The sequence below is a fragment of the Pan troglodytes genome, chromosome 9 (assembly GCF_028858775.2).
Source record: "Pan troglodytes isolate AG18354 chromosome 9, NHGRI_mPanTro3-v2.0_pri, whole genome shotgun sequence".
Classification (NCBI taxonomy): domain Eukaryota; kingdom Metazoa; phylum Chordata; class Mammalia; order Primates; family Hominidae; genus Pan; species Pan troglodytes.
The window spans coordinates 64,208,482-64,223,380 of NC_072407.2; the positions used below are offsets into that span (position 1 = coordinate 64,208,482).

General features: G+C 57.8%; 1 protein-coding gene across 9 annotated transcripts in view; it reads right to left on the bottom strand.

Annotated features, from left to right (window-relative positions):
- Positions 1 to 4,415: 4,415 nt before the first annotated feature.
- Positions 4,416 to 14,899, bottom strand: part of RAB3IL1 (RAB3A interacting protein like 1) — a 48,392-nt gene continuing 37,908 nt past the window's right edge. For 3 of the 9 annotated variants that reach the window (XM_522028.9, XM_009423253.4, XM_016921042.4), the window contains exons 3-10: positions 14,679 to 14,774; positions 14,507 to 14,584; positions 13,580 to 13,798; positions 11,864 to 11,992; positions 11,656 to 11,768; positions 9,556 to 9,655; positions 6,430 to 6,496; positions 4,416 to 5,475 (exon numbers count right to left, since the gene is read on the bottom strand). In XM_522028.9, the coding sequence (XP_522028.6) occupies positions 5,393 to 5,475; positions 6,430 to 6,496; positions 9,556 to 9,655; positions 11,656 to 11,768; positions 11,864 to 11,992; positions 13,580 to 13,798; positions 14,507 to 14,584; positions 14,679 to 14,774 (885 nt within the window). In that variant the 3' untranslated portion in view covers positions 4,416 to 5,392. The remainder of the gene's footprint in view (positions 5,476 to 6,429; positions 6,497 to 9,555; positions 9,656 to 11,655; positions 11,769 to 11,863; positions 11,993 to 13,579; positions 13,799 to 14,506; positions 14,585 to 14,678; positions 14,775 to 14,899) is intronic. The other 6 variants (XM_054662336.2, XM_009423254.4, XM_054662338.2 and 3 more) reach the window with 3 other exon arrangements.

Below are 14,899 nucleotides of genomic sequence, written 5' to 3' on the forward strand. Positions count from 1 at the left end.
GACCAGTATCCCCAGAAGGGCAGAGGGGGCCTCTGAGTTCTCCATGGTACCAGGAGCTCCTGCCTTTGCTTGTCAGGACATCCAGCAAGGCCCATGATGTCATCAGGCACCGGGGCTGCCTGGGCCCTCTCCACTGAGGCACCCACTGACCATATCCTGGAACCCCAACCTGGCACATGTGTGTGGGGGTGCAAGAGCATGGCTGGTGGCCCTGGCCCAAGGGGGCTGCAGGCACCCCTGCCCCCCACCATGTTCACACAGCACAGGAAAGAAGGCTGACTCTTGAAGGAATGCATCCCCTGTACCAAAATCCAGCCCATCCACTGAGGGCATGGACCTGGCCCTGGCCCCACCTTCAGCAGCCCTGAGTGGCCAGATGTGGCCATCCTAGGGGCTTCTTCCTTGGGGCCAGCCCTGGCCTGGTCTCAGCCCCTGTGTGTGAGGTGGTTGGGGGTTGTGATAGGTTAGAACCTCCACTTTCCCCAGCTGCCCCCAGAAGAGATGGGGAAGATGAAGCGGGGGCCACAGAATCATGCAAGAGCTGTGAGTGAGGGCAGGGACCACAGCCCTATTGGCCAAGTCCTCCTCGAAGGGATCACTGTGGAGGCCAGGCGGAGCTCCTCAGAATGCTCCTCAGGAAAGAGGGGCTGCACACAAATGGCCAACACACACACGAAAAGGTGCTCAGCATTGCTAATCATCAGAGAGCTGCAAATGAAACTACAATGAAATACCGCCTCACACTTGTTAGGAGGGCTCCTATAAAAAAGAAAAAGGCCTGGAATCCCACCACTTTGGGAGGCCGAGGCAGGAGGATTGCTTGAGCCCTGGAGTTCAAGACCAGCCTCGGCAACATAGCAGCAACCCCGTCTTTAATAAATAAATACATAAATGAAAAAATCATGCCAGGCATGGTGGTTCATGCCTGTAATCCCAGCACTTTGGGAGGATCTCTTGAGCCTAGGGGTTCGAGACCAGCCTGGGCAACATGACAAAACCCTATTTCTACAAAAAAAAAAAACAAAAAAAAAACAAAAAAAAAACCTAGCAGGGCATGGTGGTGCATGCGCCTGCAGTCCCAGCTACTTAGGAGGCTGAGGTAGAAGGATCACTTGAGCCTGGGAAGCAGAGGTTGTAGTGCCCCAAGATCATGCCATTGTACTCCAGCCTGGGCTACAGAGGGAGACCCGGTCTCAAAAAATCAAATCACACGTGTTGGCAATGATGCAGAACCCTTGTGCATTGTGGGTAAGAATGTGAAGTGCTATAGCCAACTATAGAAAAGAGTATGAAAATGGCTTTAAAATGCCTATGATTCAGCAATTCCACTTCTGGGCATATACCCAAAAGAACCGAAAGCAGAGTCTTGAGGAGATATTTGTACATCTATTTTCTTAGCAGCATTATTCACAATGGCCAAGAGGTCATTGTGAGGCAGCACAACTGTCCATCCACAGACGCTGGATAAACAAAACGTGGTCAGGCCAGGCGCGGTGGCTCACGCCTATAATCCCAGCACTTTGGGAGGCTGAGGCGGGCGGATCACCTGAGGTCAGGAGTTTGAGACCATCATGGCCAACATGGAGAAACCCTGTCTCTACTAAAAATACAAAAATTAGCCAGGCATGGTGGCGCATGCCTGTAATCCCAGCTACTCAGGAGGCTGAGGCAGGAGAAAGGCTTGAACCCAGGAGGTGGAGGTTGCGGTGAGCCGAGATCGCGCCATTGCACTCCAGCCTGGAGTAATAATTAATTATAATATAATAAAATTTAAAATAAAAAATAAAACGTGGTCTATGCATACAATGGAATATTATTCAGTCTTAAAAAGGAAAGAAATCCTGTCACACGCTACAACAGATGGACACTGAGGACATGAAGTGAAAGAAGCCAGTAATGAGAGGACAAATACTGCATCACCCACTTAAATGAGGGCCCTCGTGCAGTGAAATTCATAGAAAGTAGAATGGGGGTTGCCTAAGGCTGGGAGGAGGTGGAAATAGAGGGTTGATTAATGGGTACAGAGTCTCAGTTTTGTGAGATGAAAATGTTCTGGAGATGTTTCAGAACACTGTAAATGGACTTAGCACTACTGAACTATACACTTAAAAATGGTTAAGGGAGGGCCAGGCACAGTGGCTCACACCTGTAATCCCAGCACTGTGGGAGGCTGAGGCGGGCGGATCACTTGAGGTCAGGAGTTCAAGAACAGACTGGCCAACATGGTGAAACCCCGTCTCTACTGAAAAAATAAAAAAAAAAAAATTCACACACAAAAAATTAGCTGGGCATAGTGGCTTATGCCTGTAGACCCAGCTACTTGAAAGGCTGGGGCAGGAGAATCGCTTGAACCCGGGAGGTGGAGATTGCAGTAAGCCTAGATTGCGCCACTGCACTCCAGCCTGGGTAACAGAGTGAGACTCCATCTCAAAACAAAACAAAACAAAAACAACAATTAAAAAAAAAAGAGTTAAGGTAGTACAAGTTATGGGTTTTTTACCATAATAAAATGAAAAAGGCAAGGAGGCTGCGAAAGCCATTTAGTCCTATATTTCCAACTCACAGATGAGGAAACTGAAGCCCAGAGAGGAGCGACTTTGCCCAGGTGCACAGCCCCGGCAGGAGTTCCATCAGGACAGTCTTGGCAGACTGGAAAGCATCCTGCAGGAGTGAAGCACGCCAGTGCGCAGCTGGTCTCAGCTCAGCGCCTCCACCCTCAGAGGCCAGAGTCGTTGCTAGGTTTGAAGAGGGGGCCAAAGAGGGTTAAAATGTTCACATGTGCCAGGGGTACTCAGAGAGGCCCAAGTGGGTTATCTAGAAAATCCATTTAAGAGGAACAACTCCCTCGTGGCTGATGTCGGCTAACCCTCCCCAGCCACCTTTAAGCACATTGCAGGTGTCTAGGAAAGGGAATCCAGGATGCTGGTTCATACTGTGGGCTCCAGGGCTGGCCTCATGATTCCTATCCTGGGGCCATCATTTCCTCTGTGGCACTTCTGTGTGCCTCATTCTACTCATCTGCAAAATGGGAGAATAGTACTCTATAAGGTTGCTGGGAGGATGAAATGAATTAGATCATTTAAAGGGTTTAGAATCATGCCTGGCACAGTCAGTGCTCAGCTATTATCTCTCGTTGGGAGATACTGAGAGTGTATGTCCATCCTCCAGGCATTTCAGTTCTCTGTTTATGACCCCACTTGGGGTCTGACAGCAGGCTATGCCATTGCAGGGGCAGGCAGCACGGGTCTGGGGTATGGGACCCTCTGCCTGGCCCCTGGAGCGTGGTCTGGTGTCTCCTAGGTCTTCAGTGTTGCTGGGCCAGGAGCACAGAAGCTGGGGGTAGCGTGGACAGCTCCAGGGCCCAGACCTCCAACTTCCTTTGGCCCCGCAGCTGACCCAGGACTGACAGAGAGGAGAGAAAGCGACTGCCACGCAAGAGAGGCTGTGGGGATCACAGCAGCGAACACAGCCTCTTGCGCCCTTTTCTGACATCCTCCTTTGCCTGCCTGCTTTCCTCTCTTTCATCTGATGCCCTGTGCGTGTTCCTGGTATGTTTTTGATTGCCAGTCTTCCCCCTGGACATTCTCAGCTCAAGCACAGGTGTCCCCAGCATGGGTGGAGGGCTTCCTGTGGTCCTGGCCAGTCCACAGCTAGCCTGACCTACCAGCTGAGTGGCACCAAGGCCTCAGGCCAATACGGAAGTCCCCACAAGGTGTCACCAGCCCAGTAGATACTGACCCGACTCAGAAGCTGCTATGCTCTCCACCACCCCAAGAAGGCATCTATTGGCCTGGGCCCACATCCCTACAGGTGGGGAGGGGCTCAGCCACAAGACACCTTCCCAGCCCCACTCTGGGTCCTCAGAGGTCCTGGCCACCCCCACCTCTTCCAACTGTGACGGCTGCCCCTTGCTGAGAGCTCGTCTAAGACCTGGGCTTCCATGGTCCCCGCCTGTGCTTCCAGCAGACATCACCAATCAATCCTGCCACTGTCCCACTGAGCAACAGGTGGCCTCGATGCTTTGCCTCTGAGCTGCAGGCTTCTATGAGACTGGAGGTAACCATTGCTGGATGCAAGGAGACCCAGGGGAGGACCTGACCAAGGTGCCACAGTGAGGCAGTGGGAGAGCCAGCCTTGGTGCCGTTCTTCCCAACAGCAGGCCACCAGCCACGGGGAGAGGGAGGCCTGGCTCATCCCCCAGTAACCCACAGCCCTCTGAATACTAAGGGAGGACTCAAATAGTCCTCCCCACAGCAAGTAAGTGGTGATGGCGGAGGTGGGGTGGCTTCAGGATTTGGGTTTAATCCCAAGCACGAGGGCGGGCAGGGAAAGGATTTGGTTTCATTCCTTCAGATGCCCAAGCCTTGGCCAGAGCCCCAGGGTGCAGGAGTGAGGGCGCGTGGCCACCCAGCCTGTACCAACAAAGCCTGCCTTTATTAAATAGAGATCGCGTTACATTCCATCCAAAGAAGGAAATCCGGACGTGGTGAGGGATGTGTCCAGGTGGGAGCTCCGAACGCTGGTCCCGAGTGGGCTCTGATGTGTGGGAGGGCCCAGGTCCTGCCTGCCCACCCAGGCCCCACATGCCAGGGCGCATGTCTGCATGGCCACCCACAGCTGAAAACAGGCATGGGCGACCTGAAGCCCTGTCTGTGTTCTACTGTGGGAGAAAGTGCCCCAGTCCTTCCAGCGGTTTTGGGAGCAGGGCCTCCAGGAGCACAGGGCTGAGACGGGGTGGGAGGGAAGGTGACAAGGGAGGCCTTTATGAAGGGGGAGGGAGGAAGGGGGAAAGGAAGGGAGGAAGCGGGGGAGGGGTCTTGACTCATCTTAACAAGGCTTTGGGGCAGTTCTGTGCTATGGAGGCCCTGCCAGCCCCTCCTAGTAGTCCAATAGGGAGGCCACCGGGAACAAGGCACAGGATGGCCACAAGGGGGTGCTGCTGGCCCAGGGCTTGGCAGCTGGGGTGGAGGGTACCCTGGAGATCCAGCCACCCAGAACAGTCCCTTTCTGAAAACAAGCCAGCAACAAGGCACCTGCAGGCAGTTCTGGGGACTGGGGAGGGGGCGCTGGCTGCCTCAGGTGTCCCCTCCCAAGGGCTCAGGCCCCCCGAGTATGGATCCAAGCTCCCTGGTCTTTGGTGCTTTCTTGAAATCCTCCTGGTGGTGGCAGAACCCAGTGGGGAAGAGAGGGGGGTCTTGCCGTGAAGTCCAGGCCCGTCTGTCCCAGGATGGACGTGTGGTGCTGGCTCAGTGCTGCCTCCATGGCCTGTCTGTCCATCCATTCTGCCTCTGGCTCAGGGCTGGCTCCAGGCCCCCGTCTCCCTGTGTGTCGGCTTGTTCTGGGGTGGGTGTTTGCTCTGTCTCAGAGCTCCCCTTCAGGCCTGGGCCGCGCCCTAAGCCTCCTGGGGGAAGAAGCCGAGCTTGGCCAGTGACATCTCCTTCCGCAGCCTCATGATCTCCCAGAACATGGGCTCTGCTGCAGGCAGAGAGAGGGTGAACAGGTCGGGGACAGCTCAGGGTCACCTCGGGCAGATGGCCAGGTCCCCTCCTGTGGCTTTGGACAGAGCAGCTGGCACAGCACCCTAGGGTCCCTGGCCCCCAAAACAGATGACCTCAGCGAGTGGCTGGACCTCTCTGAGGCTCCACTCTTGAGCCTTGGAAACTGCTGAGTGCCGACCACACCCGAGGGATCTGTTTGCACCACACTGACGGCCACCCCCACAGCCCGATGCAGACACGCAGGTACACGCTGTCACACGCCACAGCGGTGGTCCAGACCTGGGAACTACATTAGACAAGGCACAGATGCCTCCCTGGGGTCTCACAAGGACCCTGCGCAGTGAGGCGGGGACCACAGCGGCCATCCGGGGACCTAGCAGGTGTCAACACCCAGCATGCCTTGGCCTTGGCCTCCAAGAGGACTTGACCCCCAGGATGGAGAGGAGATAGCTCCTTACTCAGAGGGTCGGGCCAGACTGGTTCAGGAGAAGACTCAGCAGCGAGCAAAGGTTGGTGGAGGAGCGGGGAGCCAGGCCTTGCAGAATGGGCTGTGGGGGGAGGGGGTGGAGGGAGGCCCTGTCCAGCATGGAGTGGAGTGGGAGCAAAGGCTGGAGGTGGGTGACCCTGTGTTCAGGTGACCAGGAGGAGGTGGCCACCACCTCCAGGGCCAGGGAGAGATTCACAGGGGTGGCCCCCTTGTGCGGGGCCGGGAGAGGTTTGGGGACAGGAGAAAGACCAGCCGGACGGACTCAGGTACAGAGCTCAGCACCCAGGAAGTTTGTGAACGCTTTACTAAACCACAACCCTCCCCGCTCCCCAGCCTCCTAGCTGAGTCTTGCCTCCGCTAGGGGCAGGTGGGCCCAGAGGGCGCTTCCCCATCCAGCCCCACTCCCGTGTGCCATCCCTGCACCGACCACCAGGGGGCGCTCACCGTCCTGCCGCACCAGGCCTTGCTGGATGTAGCGGATGTAGGTGAAGAAGTTGCACACTGCGGTGATCTGTGGGCAGAGGTGGGGACGGTGTGACCTGCCAGCCCCACGCTGGGGGTCCCCTGACAGGCGGATCTGAGTCCAGAGCAGGAGGCCCCAGGTCCCTGCAGAGCCAGGCAGTGCTCCCTGACTCAGCTGGGACTGGGCTTTCAAGTAGTAATCAACAACAGCATGACTAGCCCTGCTGTAATAGCAGCAGCAGCAGCAGTCATTTCATCAAGCGCCTGCAGCGAACGGAGTAGACGCGCTTATTATTCCATCTTACATGGGGGAAAGCGGAGCCACCTGGGGGAAGCCGCTGACATCCATCACGGAGATGGCGGAGCTAATGAGCCAGCATGCAGCAGAGCTGTGAGATGAACCGGGCAGGCTGTCCCAGAGTCTACACTCGCCCTCTCACAGGCCGGCTTGCTCCAGATGCTGGAGTTTTGGGCCAGCCAGGCCTCAGTCCAGTGCTACTGATAACACTGGGAAAGGAAAGGGGGTCAGAAGCCGCTCACCTGGGCTGCCCGGGGCCCCTGGGGCCTCAGGCCTGCTCCATGCCAGGCCCCGGGGACCCTGTGTTGGCTCAGACACTGCTATGAGGACTCACACCACGGAGAGGGCACTGTTGGTGCCTGGCCCAGGGCCCCTTCCCAGGCCTGGGCCCCATCTCCCAGCTGCTGAGAGTGGGGGCACTAATGGCTCAGAGGTGCCCCCCTCTGTACTCACTCCTCCTGTAGACCTCAGCCAATGACTGACTTGTGTGGAGATAGAAAGGACAGTCCCCTTGCCTCAGGGTGGAATCAACTCTGCTAAGAGCCCGGTGGATGGGGCTGAAGCTGGGCTACAGCTAAGGCCACATCCTGGCTGGACTCCCCCGTCCCTTCCCTCATTCTCCTGGGAGCTGCACACAATCTCCAGGTGAGGCTCTGCCTCTTCGGAACCCAGCCTAAGACAGGGTGGAAGGTAGCCGGCGGCTGTGCCCGCCCGCAACAGCCCCTACTGAATGTCCAACACTCCTGGGGAGGGACGTCAAGTGAGAGGGGCACCCGCAGGCTGGGGAGTGGAGAAGCTTCGGGGAGGGGCGGGACGGTGGTGGCCTGGCAAAGATAGGGAGGTGCGAGAGAGCGGGGCGAGGTCGGGGAACCAGCCCGTCGTGGCAGGGACACCGCTGCACAGGGAGGGTTGAGGAGAGGCTGCGGCAGGAGGGTGGGGCAGGGCAGAGCTCAGGACAGGAGCAGGGACAGTGGATGCCCACAGAGGCTCATGAGCAGGGAGTAGCAGGGAGGGGGCTTTCCCTCTCCAGGGAGTGTGCTAGGGAGAAAACACTTTTCCCTGTCGACTCCACATGTCTTGGTCTTTCAGGGCAGGGACCACATCCTAAAACTTCAGACCCTCCTCACCTCATCTCCCACCCCCAGCTTCATCCAGTGCAGCAGGACACCCAGGCCAGGGACTTAAAGCACTAGAGGTGACATTGTTGAGCACGGGAACATCTTTTGTGGGGCCTGCTGTTGAGCCATGGTTGGGCCTGGAAAGCGGTGATGGAGATAAGTGGCCACTGAACAAGGCTCAGTGGGCACAAATCCACAGGGTAGGGGCTGCAGTGGACTCAGAGCCAGGATCCCAGGTCTCGGCTGTGTGGCCCTGAACACACCCCTTTCCTTTGCCAAGGCTCAGCCTCCCTTTTGGTAAATGGGTGCTCAGCACACCGCTGGGAGGACTCACGCTCGGATGCCTTGTGGAGTCCATCAAGGACAGTATAGTCTGCTGCCAGCAAAGGGACCATTTGTCCCCTTTAGACCTGCTCCCCCGCGAGGAGCCTCCAGCAGGCCTGAGATGGTTCCTCAAGCTGTGTCACTGGAAACGTGTTTCCAAACATGTTCTCTTGTTCCCCTCAATCCTCTTAAGAGTCAACAGAGGGACAGAGGAAGAGGAATCCCTGTCCTCAATCCCCAGCTTGGTGAGAACCCCTGTCCTGGTCTGGGTCACTCGGCAGGGGAGGGTGGGAGCTGGGATTCCTAGAGGCCCCTTGGCACTCACGGCCGACTTAAGGCTGGTGCACCAGACGCACCGCTGAACCTTTTCCAAAGCTTCGGCCAGCACCTGAGTCTGGGCGTCAGGAGCCCCGCACTCTAACTGGAACTCTAGCATCACTCCTGGATTAGGTGACATTGAATGACAGAGGGGGGCGATGTCATCCCATGACATTTCATACATAAGGCTGCATCTCAGCCGACTGGAGAGTGGCCCTCCTGATGGCTCTGAAGTCAGCTGCCCTGTGCAACAAGGCCCTGTGGCAGGGGACTGCGGGTGTCCTCTAGAAGCTGAGGGTGTCCCCTTGCCAGCAGCCAGCAAGAAAACAGGGGCCTCAGTCCTTCAAACACAAGGAACTGAATGCTGCCAACAATGTGAGTTTTGAGGAGGACCCTGACTTCCAGAAAGGAACACAGTCTGCTGACAGCTTACTGCGACCTTGCAAGTCCCTGAGCAGAGAATCCAGTAAGTAAGTAGTGCTTAGAGTCCAACATGGGGAACTGCGCCATTTTAAGCTACCAGGTTGATAGTAATTTGTTACACCGTAATAGCAAACCACTGCCCTTGGCTTGGCTGTGTGGCCCGAGTCAGTCTCTGCGCCTCTCTGAGCCTGTACCCTGCTCTGTAAATCAAGATGTAAGGCTGGGCGTGGTGGCTCACACCTATAATCCCAGCACTTTGGGAGGCCGAGGCAGGCAGATCACTTGAGGCCAGGAGTTCGAGTTCAGCCTGGCCAACGTGGTGAAACCCCATCTCTACTAAAAATACAAAATTAGCTGGGCGTGGTGGCACATGCCTGTAATCCCAGCTACTTGGGAAGCTGAGGCAGGAGAATTGCTGATGTCTGCCTGGGAGGCAGACATTGCAGTGAACTGAGATTGTGCCACTGCACTCCAGCCTGGGTGACAAAGACTCTGTCTCAAAAAATAAATAAATAAAATAAGTAAATCAAGGTGTAGTGCTATTCATACTCCCAGGCCCAGGGCCCAGTGTCCCAGCACCCAGGTGGCCCCAAAGGAGTCAAGTAACGCTTGCAAAGGCTGACTCACCCTGGCCCGGGAAGATGGCGAGATGTAGTAGTGGCTTTTGGAGTCCCCGAGCCGGATTCGGTGGCGGCAGGTGCGGGTCAGCCCGCTCAGGGCACATGTGCTAGGGGAAAGCAAAATGGGTCACGGGGGCTGGCTGGGGCTTGCCCCTCTCCCTCACCCCTGCATGCAGGGAAGATGCAGCAGCTGAGAGGATGCATGGGGAGGGGCAGGCCTCCCTTCCCCCACCCGGCTTCCAAAGGAACCCAGAGCCAGGCAGAGAAGGGAGCTGGCCCCAGCCATCCCTGGGACAGACCTCGAACTAAGCTGAGCTGTACCCCTAGAACCCTTGTTTTGCCCCTACTGGGCAAGAGAGCTTGGTTAATCTCATGCCAGGTGTACAAAGTCCCACCCTCTGCAGGCTCTGCATATGCCTCTCCCTCTACTTCTGGGGACTCAGACCAGGCACTCCTCCCCCAACTAGACCAGAGTTGAGGTCTGGCTGCCTCCCGCTTCCCAACACCCAGCAGCTCCCCTGCTTCATCCATCCAGGCCTTCTGACCCCACTAACCCCCATGGTTCTCAGCCGCATGCCAACCAACCCCGTCTAAGAGCCTTCTCCTATGCCCTCTTCTCTCCTCCCCCGAGTCCTGCGTGACGTCGCTCAGCATCTTCAGCCACCCACATGAAGGGTCTCCACAGGCCCTGAGCAACCCCCATCTGGGCCCCACTCCCCAAACCTGCTCTTCACTGGCCATCATCTGCTCGGCTCTCTCGTCCTCACCCTCTGCTTGGTCACCAAGTCCCCAGGCCAGGGCACAGCAGCAGGACTTTTGGCCTGCATCCCCTTGGCTCCTTCTGGCCAGCTCTCTGCCTCATCGCTCTCTTTCTTCTCCACATCAGAGCCAGGGCTCCTCCAAAAACCCACATCTAACCCATCATCTTTCTCTCTTGCTTTCCTAATTCCCAAGAAATAGGGAGAATCCCAAATAAATGAAGGTTTAAAAAGCTCCTTGGCTGCGGACTTATCAGAGCATTTGTTGCCTCCTGGTTCACTGGGACTCTCTGATGGACCGGAGAGCCTCTTTTCAGGTGGCAGCTATTGATGACTTTTTTTTTTTTTGAGACAGGGTCTCACTCTGTCACCCAGACTGGAGTGCAGTGGTGCGATCTCAGCTCACCACAACCTCCGTCTCCCAGGCTCAAGCAATTCTCCTGACTCAGCCTCCCGAGCAGCTGAGATTACAGGCGTGTGCCACCACACCCAGCTAACTTTTATATCTTTAGTAGAGATGGGGTTTTCTCCATGTTGGCCAGGTTGGTCTCAAACTCCTGACCTCAAGTGATCCACCCGCCTCAACCTCCCAGAGTGCTGGGATTACAGGTGTGAGCCACTGCACCCGGCCTATTGATGACTTTTGCCGCACTGGCTGGTGGGTTAAAGCCCAAACCTGTGAAGGCTCTTTATACTCTGGCCCCAACAGCCTCTGCAGCCTCCACCCCAATTCCCTGTCCCCCCACTGCTTAGCCAGATGCCCCAGTGGTGCTTCCGTTAATACTCCAGCTTCTCACACCTTTGCACATTCTGTTCCCTCTGCCTGAAATGCCCTTCCCTGCTTGGCAAACTTCTATTCATCCTTCAAAACCTGGCTCAAATGCTCCCTCTCCGTGATGAGCCTCCCACCAGGGCACCAGCCATCCCCAGCCAGGCTCTTGGCTGCCAAGGTGAAATCCTCCCCAATTTCTGCCCCTTGCTCCACCCTGGCTATTTTGTTCTGCTGCTCCCCTGCTCAATGCCAGGTGAGTAGCTGGAGGACAAATGCCAGGGCTACTGCGTTATTTATTGGCAGGGGCACAGCCAGCAACTGATAATCATGGTTCAAGAAAAGAAGGGGAGGGCACAGAGCAGACCAGTCAGGAAGAGGCAGACCCTAGCTCCCGGCCTCTCTGGAAAGCCTGGGGGTCCATAGGAAACCTGCCAAACTGCCTCCTTGCCCTGTGGGGGCAGCAACTGTCCCTGTCCTGTCGGCGCTGCTGCATCCTGACCACCCCTCGGCACAGTGAACACACGGCTTGGCAGGGCTTTCCCACATGGGCAGGAAGGAGCTAAGACCCTCAGCTTACTTGGTGCTGCTACAGTCAACCTCGGCCACCTTCACTGTGGGCAGCGTCTGCGAAGCCACCGGCTCAATGGTGAGCGTGTTGTCCTCCACGGCGGCCCGTACCAGCACCGAGAGCTGTGGCAGACCAGGGCGGCAGGCAGGGTGGTAAGGGGCTGGGCCCTGGCGGAGGGGTGTGTCCCCCAGCTGGCCCCGCCTCTGCCATGCCTCACCTCCTGCATCGTGAAGTCCAGGCAGGGGCCCACGTCCTCCCGGTACACCCTTTCCAGGAAGGGGCAGGTCTTGTCCAGGGTGGGGGATTCCCTCCAGGCCTGGAACTCTGCAAACAGGATTGTGTCCACCTGTGGGGGAGGGCAAGCGAGGGTGGGGGCGGTCAGGGTACTGGGGCCAGCATAGAAGATGCAGGCTGAGCTGAAGGGGAGCGAGGGAGGACGTGGGGCAGGCCCAGCAAGCCAGCAGGTCGATCCCCAGCAGCCGTGCAGGGAAGCCAAGTCCAGCAGCAGCAGAGCTCCCTTCTGCCCTTTGCACCAAAGAATTTAGAACTAAAAGTTTTGTTTCCAGGCCGGTGTTAAGTTTCTTGGCGCTACTGGATTTTAGAGTGGGGTGCAGGGCTTTGTCCTGAAGACCCTCACTGCCTCCTTGAGGAGGAAAAGTCAAAGAGCAACTGGCAGGAGGCCACAGGTACCAGCAGGTACACAAGCACACACAAGCACGTGCACACAGGAGGGGACACACACAGGCTGCCCTGGGCCCACACCTCAGAGGCGACTGCTGGCCTGCTCCAGGCCACATGCAGAATGAGGGAGGCTGGGAGGGGGCAAAGTGGGAGGCCCCTCTTTGGAGCCATTTACCTGTCGGGAAAAGGAGGGAGAGGGAGTGGAGGCAGGGGCTGGGGGCTCCCCAGGTGGGAGCGGCCAGGCCGGCTCATAGGTGAGGTGAACCACCTTGCTGGGGACCACGCAGAGGAGCAGGGAGAGCAGCGGGGCCAGCCCGGGCTGGGCCGGATGGACAGACAGACGGATAGACAGACAGACAGGTAGACAGGTGCACAGAGACAGAACAGGAGGAAGGGGAGAAGTTATGTACATTCAGAAGCTCAGAGCTCAGGAGGTGGATGAGGGCCTGCTGGTCTTCCCTGGAGGCCCTGGAGACAGAGGTGGAAGCCAGGATGGAGTCGAGTGGGTTGGCGCCAGGGACCCAGGAAGCTGAAGGCACCACAGCCCTCTGAGGCACTACCTGGGTGCAGCCCTGAACTCAGCTCTTGATGTCCCTGTCTCTGGTTCCTCCAGCAGCCCCGGGAGGCCCCATTTATCAGGTGAGAAAGCTGAGGTGCTGACAGGTGGCCTCATTTGCCTACAGACCCATGACCATGAGTGTCAGCCCAGCCTGGGCCCAGCAACTGGTGTGGCCAGCTGAGGTGGGACGGAGACACCCCTCCAAAGGCCACGCTTGTCTCAGCCCCACAGTCAGAGGGCGCCAGAAACCCCTTGAGCACAGGGCTGTCACCAGGTGGTCCTGGGGCTCAAGGCTGTGGCCACACGGGGTCCAGGCAGCCTCTCCCCTGAGGCCCAGTGGCTGCTGCTTGGCCTCTTAAGGCCAAGGAAGTGTGTGTCTCAGTGGAGGCCCCAGATCCTCAGGGCCAAAGCCAGCCTCAGGTGCAGAGACCACTACCTACTGCTTGGAGTCAGTGGGGCAGGGAAGGGGGCCTCAGGTCCCCAGATGGTATACCCTGGAGGCTGCAGGCCAAGTGCCTCAGATCACAGGAGGTTGGAGAGAAAGGACCTGCCCAGCCCTCACATCCCAGAGAGGTGCAGGACAGGCTCCAGGTCACACAGCATGGGGCAGGCTGGTCCTCACTGGGCTCGGACCCTGCCTACCGCAGGCACTGCCACCCTTCCCCATGCCCAGAGCCCACTTCCCACCCTCACCTCCTTGCCCTCTCTGTCTGGGGTGAGGGTGTGTCCCGCAGCGGGACACACGGCGGGGCAGAGGGTGCTGCTGGTGCTCTTGTGGCGAGAGTGGCCCTTTCGGGGCCCGGCCTTGGTGGGGCTCAGCAGCTGGGGGTGAAGCTCGCGGTTGGGAGAGGCTGGTGTGGACGTGATGACCAGCGTCTTCAAGGCTGTCACCTCTGCCTGCAGCATGTCGATCTGCATGGGATGGGATGGCTGTCAACCCTCACCCAGACTGGATGCCATCCTGGCTGCCACCGCCTATCAGCCTAACTCAGGACAATGCACCCCTGCAGTGACGGGCACCTAGTCCCACCCGACGCCCTCAGAACAGCCTTCGAGGCAGAGACCCAGACACTCATTTTACACATAGGGAAACTGAGGCTCACAGAGGCGACATGGCCTGCCCAAGGTCACTCTGTGAGCAGGATTCTGTTAGGAACAAGTGTCTGGGAGCTGGCTGGGCCTCCCATGAGAGTTCTGGGACCGCCCCCAGGCGCCAGGAAAGGCCCAGGCCTCACATTTTGCAGATGGGCAACCAGGCTTGGAGAGAGGAAGCGACTTGCCCAGGCTCAGACAGCCATACTGAGTGAGGTTTCTGCTTTGTAAAGTGGGGCTGGGAGGAGAGGGAAGAAGGTACAATAATCACAGGGTCCTCCCAGCCCCAGCACGATCCCAGAAAAGGCTCTGCCGTGCAGCAGAATCACTGATGGAGCCCCGGGGCACTGGGCCCTGTGTTCTCAGACCCCCACCCTTCCCTTCCCTCCCTGGGCCTAGGTTCACCCATTCCTGCTGGCCCCACCAGGCCAGGTGAGCGTCCACTCGGGCAGCAAAGCTCAGTGCTCGCTGAGCCGGGAGGCAGGGCGGGTGCCTGGGCTGGCCTGGGCAGGCGGGGACGGGCCTCACCTTGCCCCGAGCCTCCTTCAGCTGCTTTTCTGATGCTGCCTGCTTCATGTTGGCTTCTCGAACCATCTTGTGAGCTTCCTAGGACGAAGGCAGTCCCTGCATGAGTGGTGAGGAGCCAACGGACGCCCAGATGACCCATTCCCCAAGTTGTTCCCGCACCCAGCCGGTGTACCTCAAACAGGCTGGCCGTCAGCTCTTCCAGCTCCTGTTCTAGCTGCTCCCGCACCTTGGACAGCCGCTCACATTCCTCGTCCTTTAGCTTCAGCTCCTGGAGGAAAAGAGGCAGGCACTTGAGCACCTCAGCATCCCCAGGCCTGGCACGGGAGGGACCAGGCCCACCGGACCAGGCTCCATCCCCTCGTCATTTTATGTGGGGCTCAGAGTTTATTTCCT